This window comes from Nicotiana tomentosiformis, chromosome 1 (assembly GCF_000390325.3).
Source record: "Nicotiana tomentosiformis chromosome 1, ASM39032v3, whole genome shotgun sequence".
Lineage (NCBI taxonomy): Eukaryota > Viridiplantae > Streptophyta > Magnoliopsida > Solanales > Solanaceae > Nicotiana > Nicotiana tomentosiformis.
In genome coordinates, this window is record NC_090812.1 from 40,826,803 (window position 1) to 40,843,040 (window position 16,238).

General features: G+C 36.9%; 2 protein-coding genes across 2 annotated transcripts; both read left to right on the plus strand.

The window, feature by feature from the left end:
• The first annotated feature begins 2,724 nt into the window (after nt 1–2,724).
• LOC104090260 (U-box domain-containing protein 4) lies at nt 2,725–3,976 on the plus strand. The gene has a single exon (XM_009595321.4). The coding sequence runs from the start codon at nt 2,854–2,856 to the stop codon at nt 3,796–3,798; it is 945 nt and encodes a 314-aa protein (XP_009593616.1). The 5' UTR covers nt 2,725–2,853; the 3' UTR covers nt 3,799–3,976.
• Nucleotides 3,977–10,812: 6,836 nt separating this feature from the next.
• Nucleotides 10,813–14,462, plus strand: LOC104090261 (trihelix transcription factor ENAP2). The gene is made up of 2 exons (XM_009595322.4): nt 10,813–11,708; nt 13,869–14,462. Exons 1-2 carry the CDS (start codon nt 11,133–11,135, stop codon nt 14,271–14,273), a joined length of 981 nt encoding a protein of 326 aa, XP_009593617.1. The 5' UTR covers nt 10,813–11,132; the 3' UTR covers nt 14,274–14,462.
• Nucleotides 14,463–16,238: the final 1,776 nt, after the last annotated feature.

Consider the following 16,238-nt stretch of genomic DNA (forward strand, 5'->3'; position numbering starts at 1 on the left):
TGAATTATTATTATATCTTCTGTTCATGGGTCTCAGAAAAATACGTATTTGATAAAATTTATCCGACAGGCATATTATTTTTATGACATTCCGAGAAAATCTTATTAACGCATTTCTTAAGGCATATTATTTTTATGACATTCCGAGAAAATATTATTAACGTATTTCTTATGCATTTCATGCATTTATACATATATATTGACCCATGACTAGATGGCATTATATACGCGTATATATGTATATTATATGTATATGGGATATGGGAAAAGGTTATGGCGTCATATACGCACCACCACCCGATCAGCTGGTATACGTTGATGATTTGCCCACAGTGGCCGAAATGATATGATAGGATACCCACAGAGGCTTGATGATGTTATGAACACATATACCTATGCATGGTATGATATTTATACGCATATGCATGACATTATAAAAATGAAATGATTCACAGAGCTATGCAGACGTTTATGTCGAGTCTTTTACTCCATGTTTCTCTCATGTCTATTATTTACTGATTTTTATTCCTTACATACTCGGTACATTATTTGTACCGACGTCCCTTTTGCTTGGGGACGTTGCGTTTCATGCCTGCAGGTCTTGATAGATAGGTCGAGAGTCCTCCAAGTAAGTGATCAACTCAGCAGAAGATATTGGTGCACTCCATTTGCTCCGGAGTTGCTTGTTTGATCAGTATCATTTAGATGTATATGGTTTGGTATGGCGGGGCTCTGTCCCGACCTTTATGAAAATTATGTATTCTTAAAGGCTTGTAGACAGATGCCATGTACGTAAAAAAATTATATGGCCTTGTCGGCCTATGTTCAGTGTACTAGTGGTTATTTTGGTCTTATAGGCCCGTATGTCTTATGTATAAGTTGGTATCACATGTTGTATTCTACTTATCTCATGGCAGCCTTCCGGCTCAGTTATCTATTATAGTATGACATGAAAAGATATGTTATGTTGGTACTCGATTGAGTAAGGTACCGAGTGCCCGTCGCGGCCCATCGGTTTGGGTCGTGACACTTACCTCGCTCCGAAGTTCTATAATAGGCTCCCATGCCTCTCTAACTCTTCAATCAAAGCCCCCAACCCCAAACTAGTCAAACAATGTGCAAACAAATAAAAATACACCCTAATAATCATAATTAATCAATTTATAATAATTTCCAACTTCGCTCGAAAAGTCAACAAAGTCAATTCTCGGTCCCACGTGCCCGGATCCCAGGAATTTTTAAAGATAAACTTTACCCATGACGCCGCGAACTCAAATATATGATTTATTCCAAATTCCATGTCCAATTTCGTCGTCAAAATCCAAAAATAAGATTTCTAGGTTTTCTACCAAAATCCTACAATTTCTACTAATTTTCATGCTTAAATTCGTATATAAATCATGTATTTAACACACAATGTATAGAAATCTCTTATCTCAAGATTGATGATGAAAATGGCTCCTCCAAATTGCCCCAAAATTGCCCAAGCAAGAGAGGAAATGAGAGAAATGGGCAAAAATCCCGCTTTTAAAACAATTTTGGCCAGGCCCGCCTTCATCGCGTTCGCAACCACCCGCCAGCATTCGCGATGCCCAGTTGTTTCTGCCCTTCGCGTTCACGAAGGCCTTCTGCATCGCAGCCACCCAGCCTTCTTCGCGTTCGCGACCTCCATGTCGCGTTCGCGTAGGTTGCCACAGCCTTTCTCCACGTTCGCGACCTCTGTGTCGCGTTCGCGATGAGCAAAAATCCTTCGCGAACGCGTGAGCCCCTTCGCGTTCGCAAAGAACAAAACCAGACACCAGCACCAGCTATTGAAAAACAAGGAAAAATTGTCCGAAAATATTCCGAATCACACCCGAGGCCCCCAGGACCCCATCCAATCACACAAACCAGTCCCTAAACACAACACGAACCCGCTCGAGGCCTCAAATCACACCAAGCATCATCAAAACTACGAATCAACAATATAAACCTTCTTTCTACTTTCAAACATTCAAACTTCGACGAACGCGTCCGAATTATACTTAAACATTCCGGAATGACGCCAAACTTTACGCATAAGTCATAAATCACAATACGAACCTATTCCAAGGCCCGAAACCTCAAACGGACATCGATAACATCAAAATACACTTCAAACCAAACTTATGAAATTCTAAAATTTTCAAAATGCCAACTTTCCATAATAAGCGCCGAAATGCTCCCGGACCACCCGATACTCAACCCGAACACACGCCCAAGTCCGAAATCATCATACGAGCCTATTGGAACATTCAAATCCCGATTCCAAGGTCGTTTACTCAAAAGTCAACCCTTGGTTAACTCTTCCGACTTAAAGCTTTCGAATTGAGAATTTCTCATCCGAATCAACTCCGAACCTTCCGATTTTAATTGCGATTACGAGTACAAGTCATAAAACATGAAGTGAAGCTATTCACAGCCTCAAACTAGCGAACGATGCACTAAAGCTCAAAACGACCGGTCGAGTCGTTAGTAACACATTCCTCCAATAGCTTTGTTAACTTCCAACAAATGCAAAAGCTGTAAATTTCATATGTAGGAATTATGAAATTCTCGGTGAGTTTCTTTAAATTACTAAAAGGTTTTAAAAGTCCAAATGGTAATTTCCAATAATTCAAGTTCCCATTATTTAATTTTCTTGAACGGAAAAGTCGTCTGTATAGAAACCTCAAAAGTTTGACTGACCTTCTAAAAACCACAGCACACCAAACGCTCTAACATAAAGTCAACAATAGTATATCTAAATTATTATCCGCTATATAAAGGAATTTGTGATCAATTCATCCAATAGTAATGCTGAAATTTTCCTAGGAGATATCGGAGAAGGCCGGAAATGGAGGTCAAACGAAGGGCGGTGAAGAACCTCGTTACGAAGCTAAGTTCCGTCTCGGAGCAGACACGTACAGAAGCAATTTGCGAGCTGAGATTGATCTCAAAGAACGATTCCGACAGCAGACCGTTGATCGCCGACGCCGGCGCGGTTCCGTATTTGGCGGAATCGCTCTACTCGTCGAACAAATTGTCTCAGGAGAACGCAACCGCCACGTTGCATAACCTCTCGATTTCTTCCAAGGACTTGCTGATGTCCACGCGCGGGCTCCTCGATGCGCTCTCTCACGCTCTCCGTAATCCTTCTTCCCCTTTCGTCGTCCAGTGCGCCGCTGCCACCATCTTCAGCTTATTGACGGTCGAGTCGTATCGGTCCATCATCGGCCACAAGCGCGATATTCTCTTTGGGCTTGTAGATATCATTAAAAGCCCTAATTCGGATTCTAGAACTGTAAAAGATGCGCTCAAAGCCCTTTTTGGTATTGCGCTGTACCCGCTGAATCGTGCTCAAATTATCGAGCTTGGGGCAGTACCCGCGTTGTTCTCGCTGCTGTGTCATGACGGGAGAGTTGGTATATTAGAGGATGTTACAGCTGTCATTGCTCAAATTGCGGGGTGTGAGGAGAGCTGGGAGGCGTTTAGGAAGGTATCAGGTGTTGGAGTATTGGTGGATTTGTTGGATAGTTCGACTGGATCAAGCAGTCGAACTAAAGAGAACGCGGTTTCAGCGTTGCTGAATTTGGTGCAATGCGGTGGAGAAGAGATTGCCAACAGTGTTCGTGACACAGTTTTAGGGGCAGTGGATGGCATTATTGAAGTGGCGGAAAATGGAACGGATAAGGGCAGGAGCAAAGCAATGACGTTGTTGAAGATACTTGATGCGAGTTCCTGTATGTTTCAAGAGGAGGAGCAGATGGACTGCTTATCAAATTCAAACCATTCATTATGAGTATGTCAAATATATCTCTTTGGCTATGTTTGTATAGATACCTTTCTTTTAGATTTCGTGTTTGTACTCTTTGTGGGATTATAACAATGAATGGGGAGTGAAAATGCATTAATGTAATTGGAAGAATTAGTTTGGATTGAATACTAACTAAAACAAATGGAATACCACTTGATTTGAATTTTCTCTCTTTCTATTTCTAATTTGTGGATGCAACATTTCTTTTCACTTACCTTAAAGGTTTGAGGCACTTCTTATTTTGTATTCAGAAATGTATTTTAGCAACAAGATATTGTTAAAAGGACCATAGGGTTACCTGCTTGATGATAAAGATACTGGTTGTGGGAGTGAAAACGAGAATCGTTCAGTCTATTGAGTATGGACCTTACTATTGGCTTTTTTATGTGACCTAATAATTATACATACATGATGGTTGGTAATTCTATGTGCGCCAAGCCACTACCCTTTATAACATCAACAGGAGTTTGTTGGTCCATCAATGTTATAGCTTTAAAAGGTTATAGGTTTAACTCATTATTTGTTGTTCACAACACAAAGCACATTTGATTCAAGGCACTACATCTACGTGTTTAAACCCAACAGCTTGTGTTTCTTTTCTGTTAAGCTTTTGAGACATGTGATCATGCTTATTTAAGAAGACTTAGTTGTTCAGTTTGGTGCATTGCAGATGAATAAATTTAGTGTTCTTATGTAAAATTCCGGAAAAAAGTGATTTTTTTTTTCAAGTGAAAATGGTATTTGAAAACTAAAGTTGTGTTTGGACATGAATATAATTTTGGGTTGTTTTTGAAGTTTTGTGAGTGATTTCAGTGAAAATTTTGAAAAACAGCCTTTTGGAGTTTTTTAAATTTTTGAAAAATTTCAAAATCCATCTTCAAGTGAAAATTTGAAAATTTATGGCCAAACACTTATTTTGGAAAAAAGTGATTTTTTTTCTAAAAAGAGTGAAAATTTTCTTATGTCCAAACGGGCTCTTAATAAGTTCCAAGTATGGTTAATAGCATTTAATTCCCATGCATTTCTAATAGTTCCTAATTATCGATGTAGTAGCTGCATCATTTTAATTACCTGTTCCACGGGCAGAGACATGAATTTGTAGCTTGCGGAGACCATCTTGTTGAATGACACATCTTCTGTTCAGCGCTTCGGTAGCTATATATTTTTTCCCTTTTTTGTTTGTGGAACATCTGATTTTATTTCTTATAGGCTTTGTTGGAGTTAATTAATATGCTCGTATTTTGAAAGTTATTCTACTGTAAATTTGCACATTTCTTATTCTTGTCGCTAGATCAAGAAAGAACCATTGGAGCACATCCACAACAAATGTATGAGAACTATGAAATCCAGTTACACTCTCTCTCTCTCTCTCTCTCTCACTCTTGCTTTCGTCGAATATGGTCAATTATGGTTCTCTTATAGCCTGTTTGGCCAAGCTTCTAAAATCAGCTTATTTTGAAAAGTGTTTTTCAAAAAAGTATTTTTTGAGCAATTTGTGTTTGACCAATTAATTTGAAAAGCACTTTTGAGCAGTGTTTGGGCAAGCTTTTAAAAAGTACTTTTGGGGAGAAACTATCTTCTCAAAAACTGCTTCTGCTTCTACTCCAAAGCACTTTTTTTCTTCTAAAAGCTTAGCCAAACACCTTAACTTTAGAAAAAAGCACTTTTAGCAACCAAAAAAAAAAAAAAACACTTTACGCCAAAAAGAAGCTTGGCCAAACAAGCTGTTAACCTTTTATTCTAATTTAATTTTGAATATTAACAATGGCTTAGAAGATATTTTTAAGTAGTCTGCATAATTTCTAGCATTTTTGGTTTCACTAGGTACGAGCCTAAAATTTGCCTTTAATGGGGTTGTTGTACATACTGTAGAAGCTTAAGCAGAAGAAACAAACATTTCCCATGCTTTTGGCACTCGAGCTTCAGTGACTTGATCGACTTCTGATGCTTTTAGATCTAAAAGATTAGGTTTCGTTAGTTAAGTAGATACTTTAACGCACTTTGCATTGTTATACAATAGCTTGTTAAATAGTATCTTTATCACTCGGTACTCTTTGCTCATTTACTTTTGGGATCATAAGTTGTTAAGCAAGGTTTCTAAATATTTTCTTTACCACGGTGACATCTCTTACTGCCAACAAGATTTGATCAATGTAGATTTGCAGATTGGCTGTGCTATCAATAGAAACTAAATGTATCTTCATAGCAAACAACCGAGTAGTGATAACCATCAGTAGATTGATGGCACCAAAGTAGATTGATTGACTTTAGAACATAATTAGGTTGTAAACCACTTGACCCTTATCAAAAAGTTGCAACCACTTAACAAAGTTTGTACCTGCAAGTGGAAAAACAATGCAATTGCTTTATAGATGATTAATCTATATCAACTTTACGTATTAAAGAGTAAGTAATAAGTTGATTTGTCACTTGTTGTGGTAGATTAGATTCTTTCTGACTTGTTGTCTTGTAAGTTGTCACCGTGCTGTAGTTGAATAATCTCATACCAGCTAGATTAATTCGGGGAAAATCATCTGAGTTGATATGTGTTTGCATAATTAGATTGGTTTGTAACTCACTGCTTTATAATTGATTGATTACATGCCAACTTGAATAATTCAAGGACATACCTGAACTGTTATCTTGTTTGCATATATTGTGGTTACATTAGATTGGTTTCTGCATGTTTAACAACTAAAACCCACCACATAGTGGTGGATAAGTTCTAAGGCGAATAGGAAAACAGGGTAGATAGCAACTTAGAAGTCTCATAAGCAGACAAAAGCTGTTGAAGCTTGAGGAAGAATCAATTATTGTACTCAACGTCTCGGGAAGACATCTCTGATGTGGTTAGTTGCTCTTCATCTGGAGAAAACACGAGAGAACTGCTCTAGGAATATCAAAGGTATGCAAATGAGTATAGTAGATGGACCTCGAGATCTATATTTGTAGTTACTTAGCTTAAGTTTTGGACCTTTAGTATTAATTGAATATTTTTAGGTAGTTTTGAGCTGGTGAGGTAGCAAATTTACCTTGATGTAGCATTGCACAATCCTGGAATTGCTTCTCTAGAAATTTGGAGCTTATATGATGCGTTATTGCAATATATTCATGTTTGTATTCTCAGTTGTTTTTGAATTTGTATCAACTGCAAGTTGTCTTCCGCATCTCTTTCATCTCCTAGAAAAATGAGGTACCTTATGTCTCTACTGGACTCAGGCCAAGGTTCCAATACTTTCTGCTAGCCTTATCCACTTCTAGAAAAATGAGGTAGTTGCTCAAAATGCATTGACTATCTGATATATTAACTAAGTGCCTATTCATGAAGTATGAAACCCCAAATGGCTTTTTGGTGCATGGAGGTTTGTTTTTGAGGGATTTGTCTCATTTGTTTTCTCGAATGAGAAAGAAGACATCTGTTTTTTCAATAATGCACTCTTTTCTTGTTTGCTGTGTGTGTGAGGGAGGGAGGGAGTATTCTGCTCATAAATTGTTGATGAACGTCCCTGTATCTTTAAGTTTTACCTTCAGTTTGAGTTCACTGTCTGGCTTTCCAGTTCATTCTAAGTCTTAATATTTCTAAATAACAAGAGACACTTCTATATAGACGCAGTACTGATTTGCCGCGATTTGTGTAGGAAAAGGTAAGTTGTATGTACTGTTATATCTGGTAATAGTTTTATATTCTAAACACATATTTCGCAGATTATTCACAATTTTCTGTTGAGAATTTCAGCAACAGAGGCAATTTGAGAGACTATAGTAATTGTTGAGATGTTTTTGATATACAAAAATCTGTGACAAGCATGTAAGATTTTCAAATATCATGAGACGACGTTATTGAACTCTCTTATCAATGTAATCAACGCGAGCTTCATGTGTCTGATATAAACTATAGTATTTGTGTATAACCAAATTTAAGTCATAACGATCTCAATACGATGAGTCAATGATAGATATTATAACATGCTTTTCCGCCGATTTTCACGAGCCAGTCGATTACTCTTTTTTCCAGTGGTGCATAACGTTGCATATCGACTATGTGGCAATTCCAACAGCTCCATCACCATTGATTTAGCGAGTCTCATAGGCAGAGTCGGATCTAGAATTTGAACTTTGTGGATTCACAGCAATCTTAAATTAATATACAATAATAACCAGATAAACAAACGATAACTGATCTCAACGGTTTTTTAGGAAGAAAAGGGAAACAGCATAAGTGCATGCGGGTGTTGTCTTGTCAAAAAGTAAAAGTAAAGTTAAAAATTGTCAAACCGTATTTGAACCCTCGTCAAACCCAAGTTGGATCCTCCTTTACCGCTAAACCAACAGCTTTTTTTAGTTCTGGGTTCCCAACTTAAAATTTATATATATTAATTATTTCTCAATACAAATATAGGATCCAAATAAAAGTTATTAGGTTTCCGAGAACCCATACCGATACTGTAGATCCGCACTGCTCATAGGTGTCATCTAAGCATAAATATCTAAGGATTAGATCAGCTGCAGCATATCACTGCCTATAAGGGATTGCAATTTGCATCCCATAGCGAATCGAGCATGAATGTGTCACCACTAAGACTAGGACTATAAGTACTCCAAACCATTATAGGAGAGATAACGACTTCCTTGATACGAGAGTACACCCCTTTTAGGCTAAATGCCAAATGCATAATTGTCGAGATGTTTTTTATTTACAAAAATCAGTGACAAACATGTAAGATTTTCACATTTTATTTTATTTAAATTGTGTAGAAAGACACACCTAATGGGACAAGCACTAAAACAAACAAATTCTAATGGTAATTAAAATATGTCGATAAATTGAAAGAAAAGGTAGGCAGCAGTAAAAGGCAAACCTTTGATGGAGAAAAGATCTCGCCCCAGAATATCTTTGGGTGGATAGTCCTCACGTGTACGTGAAAAGTCAGCAAAATGTGGAGAATAGGCAAAAAAGATTGAAAAGTGAGTGGTAAGGCCCAAAAAGTAAAAAAGAAGCTGCTAATAAGTTGGAATGACGAAAGCGCATTGGCTAGTGGCTAAAATTAAAGAAAGAATATTACTGTACATCTGTATTCTGTACATAATAGGTAAGAGTAAATATAATTGGCAATCAAACCTGAATTCGGTGAATTGAGCTGCACCTCATTAGATATTCTTTTTGCATCATTCTAGAGACTGTTTCTGAAAAGTTTTCTCAAACTTCGATTTTTTAAAATTATATCTGGATTTTTTCAGTGGTTTTCTCCGAAAGGCAGTCTCAAAAATCTTTTTCAGTAAAAGGGCTTTTAGATTTTCTTTTTCTTCAAAAAGAACTCTTCTCTCTCAGTTAGTAGTTAGTACTCACGAATACATCAAAAACTATTAAACCAAACAAAATTTTCTTGAACAAGTATATTTATACAAACAGTATCTTCAGAAGTCCAAAGGGCTAAATTTCGATTGATGCTAAAATTTCACTTGTGTCGAAACAATACTGAAGGTAATAAATGACTAAGCACCGATACTTAATTTTAAATCTAAATGGCATAGTACCTGAAATTGTTACAAATACTTTGGCTACAGTCAATCGAATCTTTGAGGTCTCAAGTGGTCAATGATACTCCACCAAAAAATGAGAATTTCCTTTTACTATAAGCAAAGCTTAATATTTAAGTGACAAAGAATAATATATAGTATAAATAGGAGTTCGGCAAAGTTTATTTTTTATTCTAATTTTATATATCTATTAAGAATTCACTAAATATAAATATATAACAAACTTAAGAACTCGTAAACTCTACGTCTAAAATTCATAACTTCAAATTCTTAATTCGCTTAGATGTAATCTTGAAAATTTCTAAGTTACAAAAAAAAACCTGAAACAGAAAAAGATTAAAAAGGATGGTAAGGGGTGGTAGTGATAAAATGAAGTGGGTGACAGTCCCACGTGACTGGTCACCAATTATCGGTGGATGTCATGGTTGGCTTCATATCAACGCTAACAGCCGAAAGATATATGCCCCAAAATCACATTTCAAACAAAGTCACAAAACCAACACATTACTCACCTAAAAAGATAACACTAACAAAAAGTTGGAAAAAAAGTTGGTTTACTATCATTAACTCATTTGACAAAGTTAACACTGCCCATCTTTCCTTCTGTCGTTTTGGTTGGGCACTATAACTTGGCCTTTTTCTCCATTTTCCATCTCTTCTACTTTCTTTTCCTTTCACTTTTCAGTCATAGGCTAGTGGCTCCTCTCCTGTAGTCTCTCTCGTTTGTTGGACAAATTAGGTGAAAGGAATACTGTAAGTAAAACAGTGAATTATAATCCAATCAAAAAGGTCATTACGCTTAGTAAATATTATGCTTAACAAATTCATCTTCTTTCTTTATTTTAATTTTTTGGCTCTGAGGCTTGAACAAGGAATCTTTTAACAGGAAAAGCTTACGTGTAGTGAATAATATGCTTAACAAATGGAGTTTATTTACACACATTTAGCTCAAGTCAAACATATTAAACTACTTTCGTTTATATGATGATAACCAAGTGAAGGAGAATTGAACTTATTCTTTTTTTCCCCGATAACTAAGTTCCGTAATTATATGAATATATAAGTACACCCGCCTATGTATAAGTCTAGTCACAAATTCTTAGGGATCGTTTAGTACGCACGATAAGGTGGGATAATATGTGATACTAAATTTATATTATGTAATTGACTGGCAGTAAATTTATACGTCAATCAAACATAGTATAAACTTTGTCCCAAACTTAATCTTGGATATTCTATCTTATCCCATCAAACTTAATATTATTTTATCCATAATCTCATAACTATAATCTCGAAATAATTTAATCTGCGTATCAAACGACCCCTAGAATTAAGTCTTTTGAGCAATTAGAAATAGGAGGATTAAGATATATATATGTAGCATCCATTTAAAATGTTTGAACAATCACAGCTGTCCAACGCGAGCATAAAGTTTGATTCGGTTATTGTGATATAGCAAATATCTTAAACAATCACTAACAAGATTTTCTTATGTCACGCTCTGTATGTTTAAGAAATTCCATGATTCTCCTTAATGCATAAGAATCCTAAAGTTGACAACCTTTTGAAACTACAAGAGCCTAGCTAAGACTTTCAATTACTTAGCTACTATACTACTCTTTCCCTTTTATTCCCCCCTTTAATTAATTCTAGTGGCTTTCCCTCCTTTTAATTTCCTCTTTCTTTCTACCTCTCAATTCCTCTCCCACATATATTGCTAGCGGTTAGGTATAACAGCTAGAAGAAATTAGTGATAGGAAATGAAAGAGGATTAGATACATATGGATCAAGAAATCTCTAGTAAAGATGATTTCTTTCCAAGAAATAAGCAGCAAAATTACCATGCTGCCACTGGCAATAATACGAGTGATAGACTGAAGAGAGATGAATGGAGTGAAGGAGCAGTTTCATGCCTTCTCGAAGCTTATGAAGCTAAATGGATACTCCGTAACAGAGCTAAGCTCAAGGGACAAGATTGGGAAGACGTAGCGAAACATGTGTCGGCGCGTGGCAATTCCACGCGATCTCCTAAGACACAGACGCAGTGTAAGAACAAAATTGAGTCGATGAAGAAACGGTACCGATCGGAATCCGCCACCGCCGCTGATGCTTCTTCGTGGCCGCTCTATCCTCGCCTTGACCTTTTGTTACGTGGAAATAATGCTTCCGCAGCTTCCACTTCGGTTATTCCTCCTCCACCGCCGGCTGTGGTGGAACCACCGCAGCCGGCAGCTGTACTACCGCCACCTCCTATTCCGGTTCCTCCGCCTCCTCCACCGCCGCTGCCGACGGCTGTGCCAATTGGGAATGGTGGTCAGAATTCGAATGGGTCTAATGGTGTTGATAGAGCTGCAAAGGTTAGTCAAGCGTACTCTATATGCATCCATTTTCTCAAATTATTTGTTTTACAATTTTAACTACGATTATTCACTATTTTCAATTCAAAAAAAAAAGAATCATAATATATCTTAATTTGAAATAATTATGATCTTGATAGAGGGAGACATAAATCCCTATGTATGTTAGTATGATTTTTTAACGCACTCATCGCCACCAGGTTTCGAGAATATGCTTCAATTCTAAATGGTTAGTAGTTGAAATAATTGTATAAGAAAAGAGATATAGCGTTGGTGCTTAAAATGATAGTTTTGCATTATTAATGTTATGAATTAACGACGAAGAGAAATTTGAACCCCAACTTTTGGAAAAAGTGTTTTTCTGCTCCCTCATCATGCACTTTTGTTTTCTGGTCAGAGTCGTTCTGAATGTTTAATTTAGTCTTAGCTTATACAAAATAGAAAATAATAACACTATGATAATAATAATAATAATTATTATTATTATTATTATTATTATTATAATAATCAAGTAAGTAATTAATTAATGAACAATGAACCACCTTTTAACTCAGAGAGCTCCTCATTTGCGCCAAATACTTCCTGAAGGAGATATTTAAAATAGCACACCTTTCCATGTATTTGGTGTGTTTATGATTAAGTAAATGATCATTTGAAGATTATATTTGGATAAAAAGATATTAAAGTCTAGTTTTCTTAATTTTAAATATGTGAAAAAGGATTACTTCGGAAAACATGGTTTAATTTTGAGCTATATAGAAAACATGGTTTAATTTTGAGCTATATATACGAAATCGATCTGTAGGATTAAAGTTATATACTCTATAATATAAAACTTATCCACTTAAGTAACAAGAACATACAAACTTTGAAATGTTATTTTCAAGCACTAGCTAGAACGAAATCCATCACATCGATCTAGCTTCCAATAACGATATGTCTCAAGTTCACAACGTATGCATGCGACAATATTTTAAAGTACACTCAGACACAAGAAGGGGTTGACTACTTGACTTGTGTCTTGACCGATTTTGCAATTTCATAGAATCTGGGTTTTTGAATGTAACAAAATACACAAACAAAAGTAAAGTGAAATTTAAACTGCACAATAACTTTTACGTGGAAAACCTCCATGTTTAAAGAGTAAAAATCACGACTTACCCCAGTAAAATTTGACTCCAAACTTTTCTAATTTCAAAGAGGGATTTTAGGTTACAACTTTATAATCAAGAAAACTAACAATAATACCCTTCCCCTACAATCAACTTTATTATAGCTACCCCTTCCCAAACTAATTCTAGTCTAGGAAGCTAATACAAAAACTCAAAGTTTGCGTGCTAACATATTATTACACTTCTCAAAAATAATTAGGTTACAATTAAGAGCAATTGACTCAAATCCAAAACAACTAAAGAACTTAAGCAGCTTTGTCTCCTAGACCTGGTTCTTCAGTTGAGCTGCGTAAATCCTTGAAAGCACTTTCTTGCCAAGAGTTGTTATTTGCCTTGAATAAATTCTATGCTAGTGCAAAATAATGGTAGCCTTGTAACAATAATAATGCGGTGCTTTATATAGGAATGAGGTTGAGCAAAAAATCTTTTCCAAGTTAAGGCTCCAAAACCTAAAGTACTTCGGTCACCTCCTTAAGAAACATATATCTTAAAAGGATTCTATTTGGATTTTCCTTAACCAGACTCCTTCACGCCTCTTCCTTTCCATGTAAGTCTTCCCGTAATTAATCTTCCCATGTTGGACACAAGTTCCTCCTGTTAATATTTTCCTTTTAGATTACTATCACGATTTTTTCAACTTTAGCCGAAATTGATTTTCCAATCATGATTGCACTAGGAGACGTCCTTCTACTTCAGATCAGTAGGCTTCAAGCAACTTGGTTCTTTTACAATCATCCCAACTTGGTTTGTCAATCATCAAAACCAACTTAGCTCAGCTCAAATATCTTTCTTTTTTTCTGTCCTTTTTTACTCAAGTATCAAATTTATTTGTGAAAAAAGTAGCAATTATGAAATTAACTTGCACGATAGTAGGAGTTACTCATAAAACCATACTTCAAAAACTGCGCATCTTAACAATTAATTTGTATAGTACTATACATCTTTTTTAAGGAGCATGAAATTAAAGTTCCCTAAGTTGTTTTTTCAGGAAGACATAATGGATGCCAAATTGTCGGACAATGCAGCATCAGACAAACATGCAATGGATACAAACAGCAGCACGCCGGCCCTCTACAGCGACGACAAGAGCAAGTCGAAGAATGTGAAACTGAGATCAATGGAGAAAAAATCAAAGAACAAGCGAAAGAGGGCAGAAGGGTGGGAAATTGGGGAGAGTATAAGGTTACTAGCAGAAGTAGTAGTAAGGTCAGAGCAAGCAAGAATGGAGACAATGAGAGAGATTGAGAGAATGAGAGCAGAAGCTGAGGCCAAAAGAGGTGAAATGGACCTCAAGCGAACAGAAATAATTGCCAATACCCAACTTGAGATTGCTAAGCTCTTTGCAAGTATTACTAAAGGAGTTGACCCTTCTTTGAGAATTGGAAGAAGTTGAGAAATAATTAGTACTGCGGAAAATAACGTTCTCTCCATCTTTTACTGATATCTTCTTGACCCACTGCCTAATGGAAGACATTTTATTTAGATTACTGACTAGCAGTTCCATTTTCTTGCTGATTTGTATCCTTAAGATCTTTACAGTATCACTTCTTTCTTTGAAAATGACAGACGAATAATCCATCAATCGACTGTGTCTTAATCTCAAATTAAACTAATTAAAATCGGCTATGTAAATCATCTATATTCATTTTTGCTCTATTGATATTCATTTTGTTTAAATAATGAATAATTTGTTTATCAAGACACATTAAAGGTCATTTCAGTGTTGCCTAAATATCACGCATGCACGGAATATATGTTTCTAGCGAACATCAGACCAAGTTTTTAGTGTAAATACAACAACTACATCAGAATCACAAATAATTGGTATCACTATGTGGACGGCGACATCGGATTGTATAAGAGAGGCGGCGAGAGAGGTGTTAGGGGTATCGAAGGGTTACTCTGGCAGGCACCGAGGCGACTGGTGATGGAATGACACGGTCCAAGGTAAAGTGAAAGCAAAGAAAGCGGCGTACCTTAAGTTAGTGAAGAACACCGACGAGGAGCCAAGGAGAGCGAACAGAGTAAGATATAAGGAAGCTAGGAAGGAGGCAAAATTAGCGGTCACGGAGGCTAAGACTATTGCGTTTGGTTGGTTGAATGAGGAACTGAGGGGTAAAGGTGGGGATAAGAAGTTATTTTGGCTGGCCAAAGCGAGAGAGAGGAAGGCTCGTGACCTGCATCGAGTGAGGTGCATTAAAGACGAGAAAGGTAGAGTATTGATTGTAACGACCCGATCGGTCGTTTTAAACATTTACACTTCGCTCGGTTATTTGAGGGCATGAGTAGCTTCATATAATGTAATATGACTTATGTGAATCGTCGGTTTTGGTTTTCAAGTTATTCAGAATTGATTTGAAAGAATGATTCTCAGCTAGAAGCTTTAAATTTGATAGAGTCGATCAAATTTGACTTTTTGTGAATTTGAACCCGGAACGGAGTTCTGATTGTTCCATTAGCTCCGTTGGGTAATTTCGAACTTAGGAGTGTGTCCGGATTGTGATTCGGAGGTCCGTAGTTGAATTTGGTACGAAATGGCGAAAATTAAAATTTTAGAAAGTTTGACCGGGAGTGGACTTTTTGATATCGGATTCGGATTATGATTCCGGGAATTGGAATAGCTTCGTTATGTTATTTGGGACTTGTGCGCAAAATTTGAAGTCATTTCGGATTGATTTGCTATGTTTCGGCACGAGTTATTGAATTTGAAAGTTCGAAGTTTATAGATGTCGATTTGAGGTGCGATTCATCGTTTCGATATTGTTATGCGTGATTTGAGGCCTCGAGTTGGTCCGTATTATGTTATTGGACTTGTTGGTATATTCGGGCGTGGTCCCGAGTGGCTCGGGCGTGTTTCGGATTGATTTCAGAGCTTTTTGGAAATTTTGGCTAGGTTCATTGCTGTTGGTTCTGGTGTGACCGCACCTGCGGCTGGTTTGCGCAGGTGCGGTGGTCGCAAAAGCGAAATGTGGGGCCGCAGAAGTGGCGCAAAAGCAAAGGTGATGAAACCCCGGGTTACGTGCTATGTGATTGATGATGAGGTGACGCACATACTAAGTGGCAGGCGTGTGGGCGTGCACCCGGTGAATTGTGACTCCTTTGTTTTCATGGCACTGTTTAGTGGCCCTATTTTGTTGATATCTGTGTTTTCACCACGTGATTAAGTAACTGAACTGTGAATCATGCTAGCTATCCTGTTTGGGCCTTATGCTGATATTGTTAGGACCCATAGTGGTCGCTTCTTACTATCATCTCACTAATTTCATTGATATTTCGTACTCAGTCATATTCATGCATTCATATCATATCTCAGTCTCAGTTGTTACTTATTGATACATCATATCATTGTTCCGGGTCA

Bases quoted from the DNA above. Each gene is read 5' to 3' on its own strand.
- LOC104090261 (XM_009595322.4), top strand. From the start codon at position 11,133: ATGGATCAAGAAATCTCTAGTAAAGATGATTTCTTTCCAAGAAATAAG. The intron at 11,709-13,868 runs GTTAGTCAAGCG...TTGTTTTTTCAG, and splicing joins GTGTTGATAGAGCTGCAAAG to GAAGACATAATGGATGCCAA.
- LOC104090260 (XM_009595321.4), top strand. From the start codon at position 2,854: ATGGAGGTCAAACGAAGGGCGGTGAAGAACCTCGTTACGAAGCTAAGT.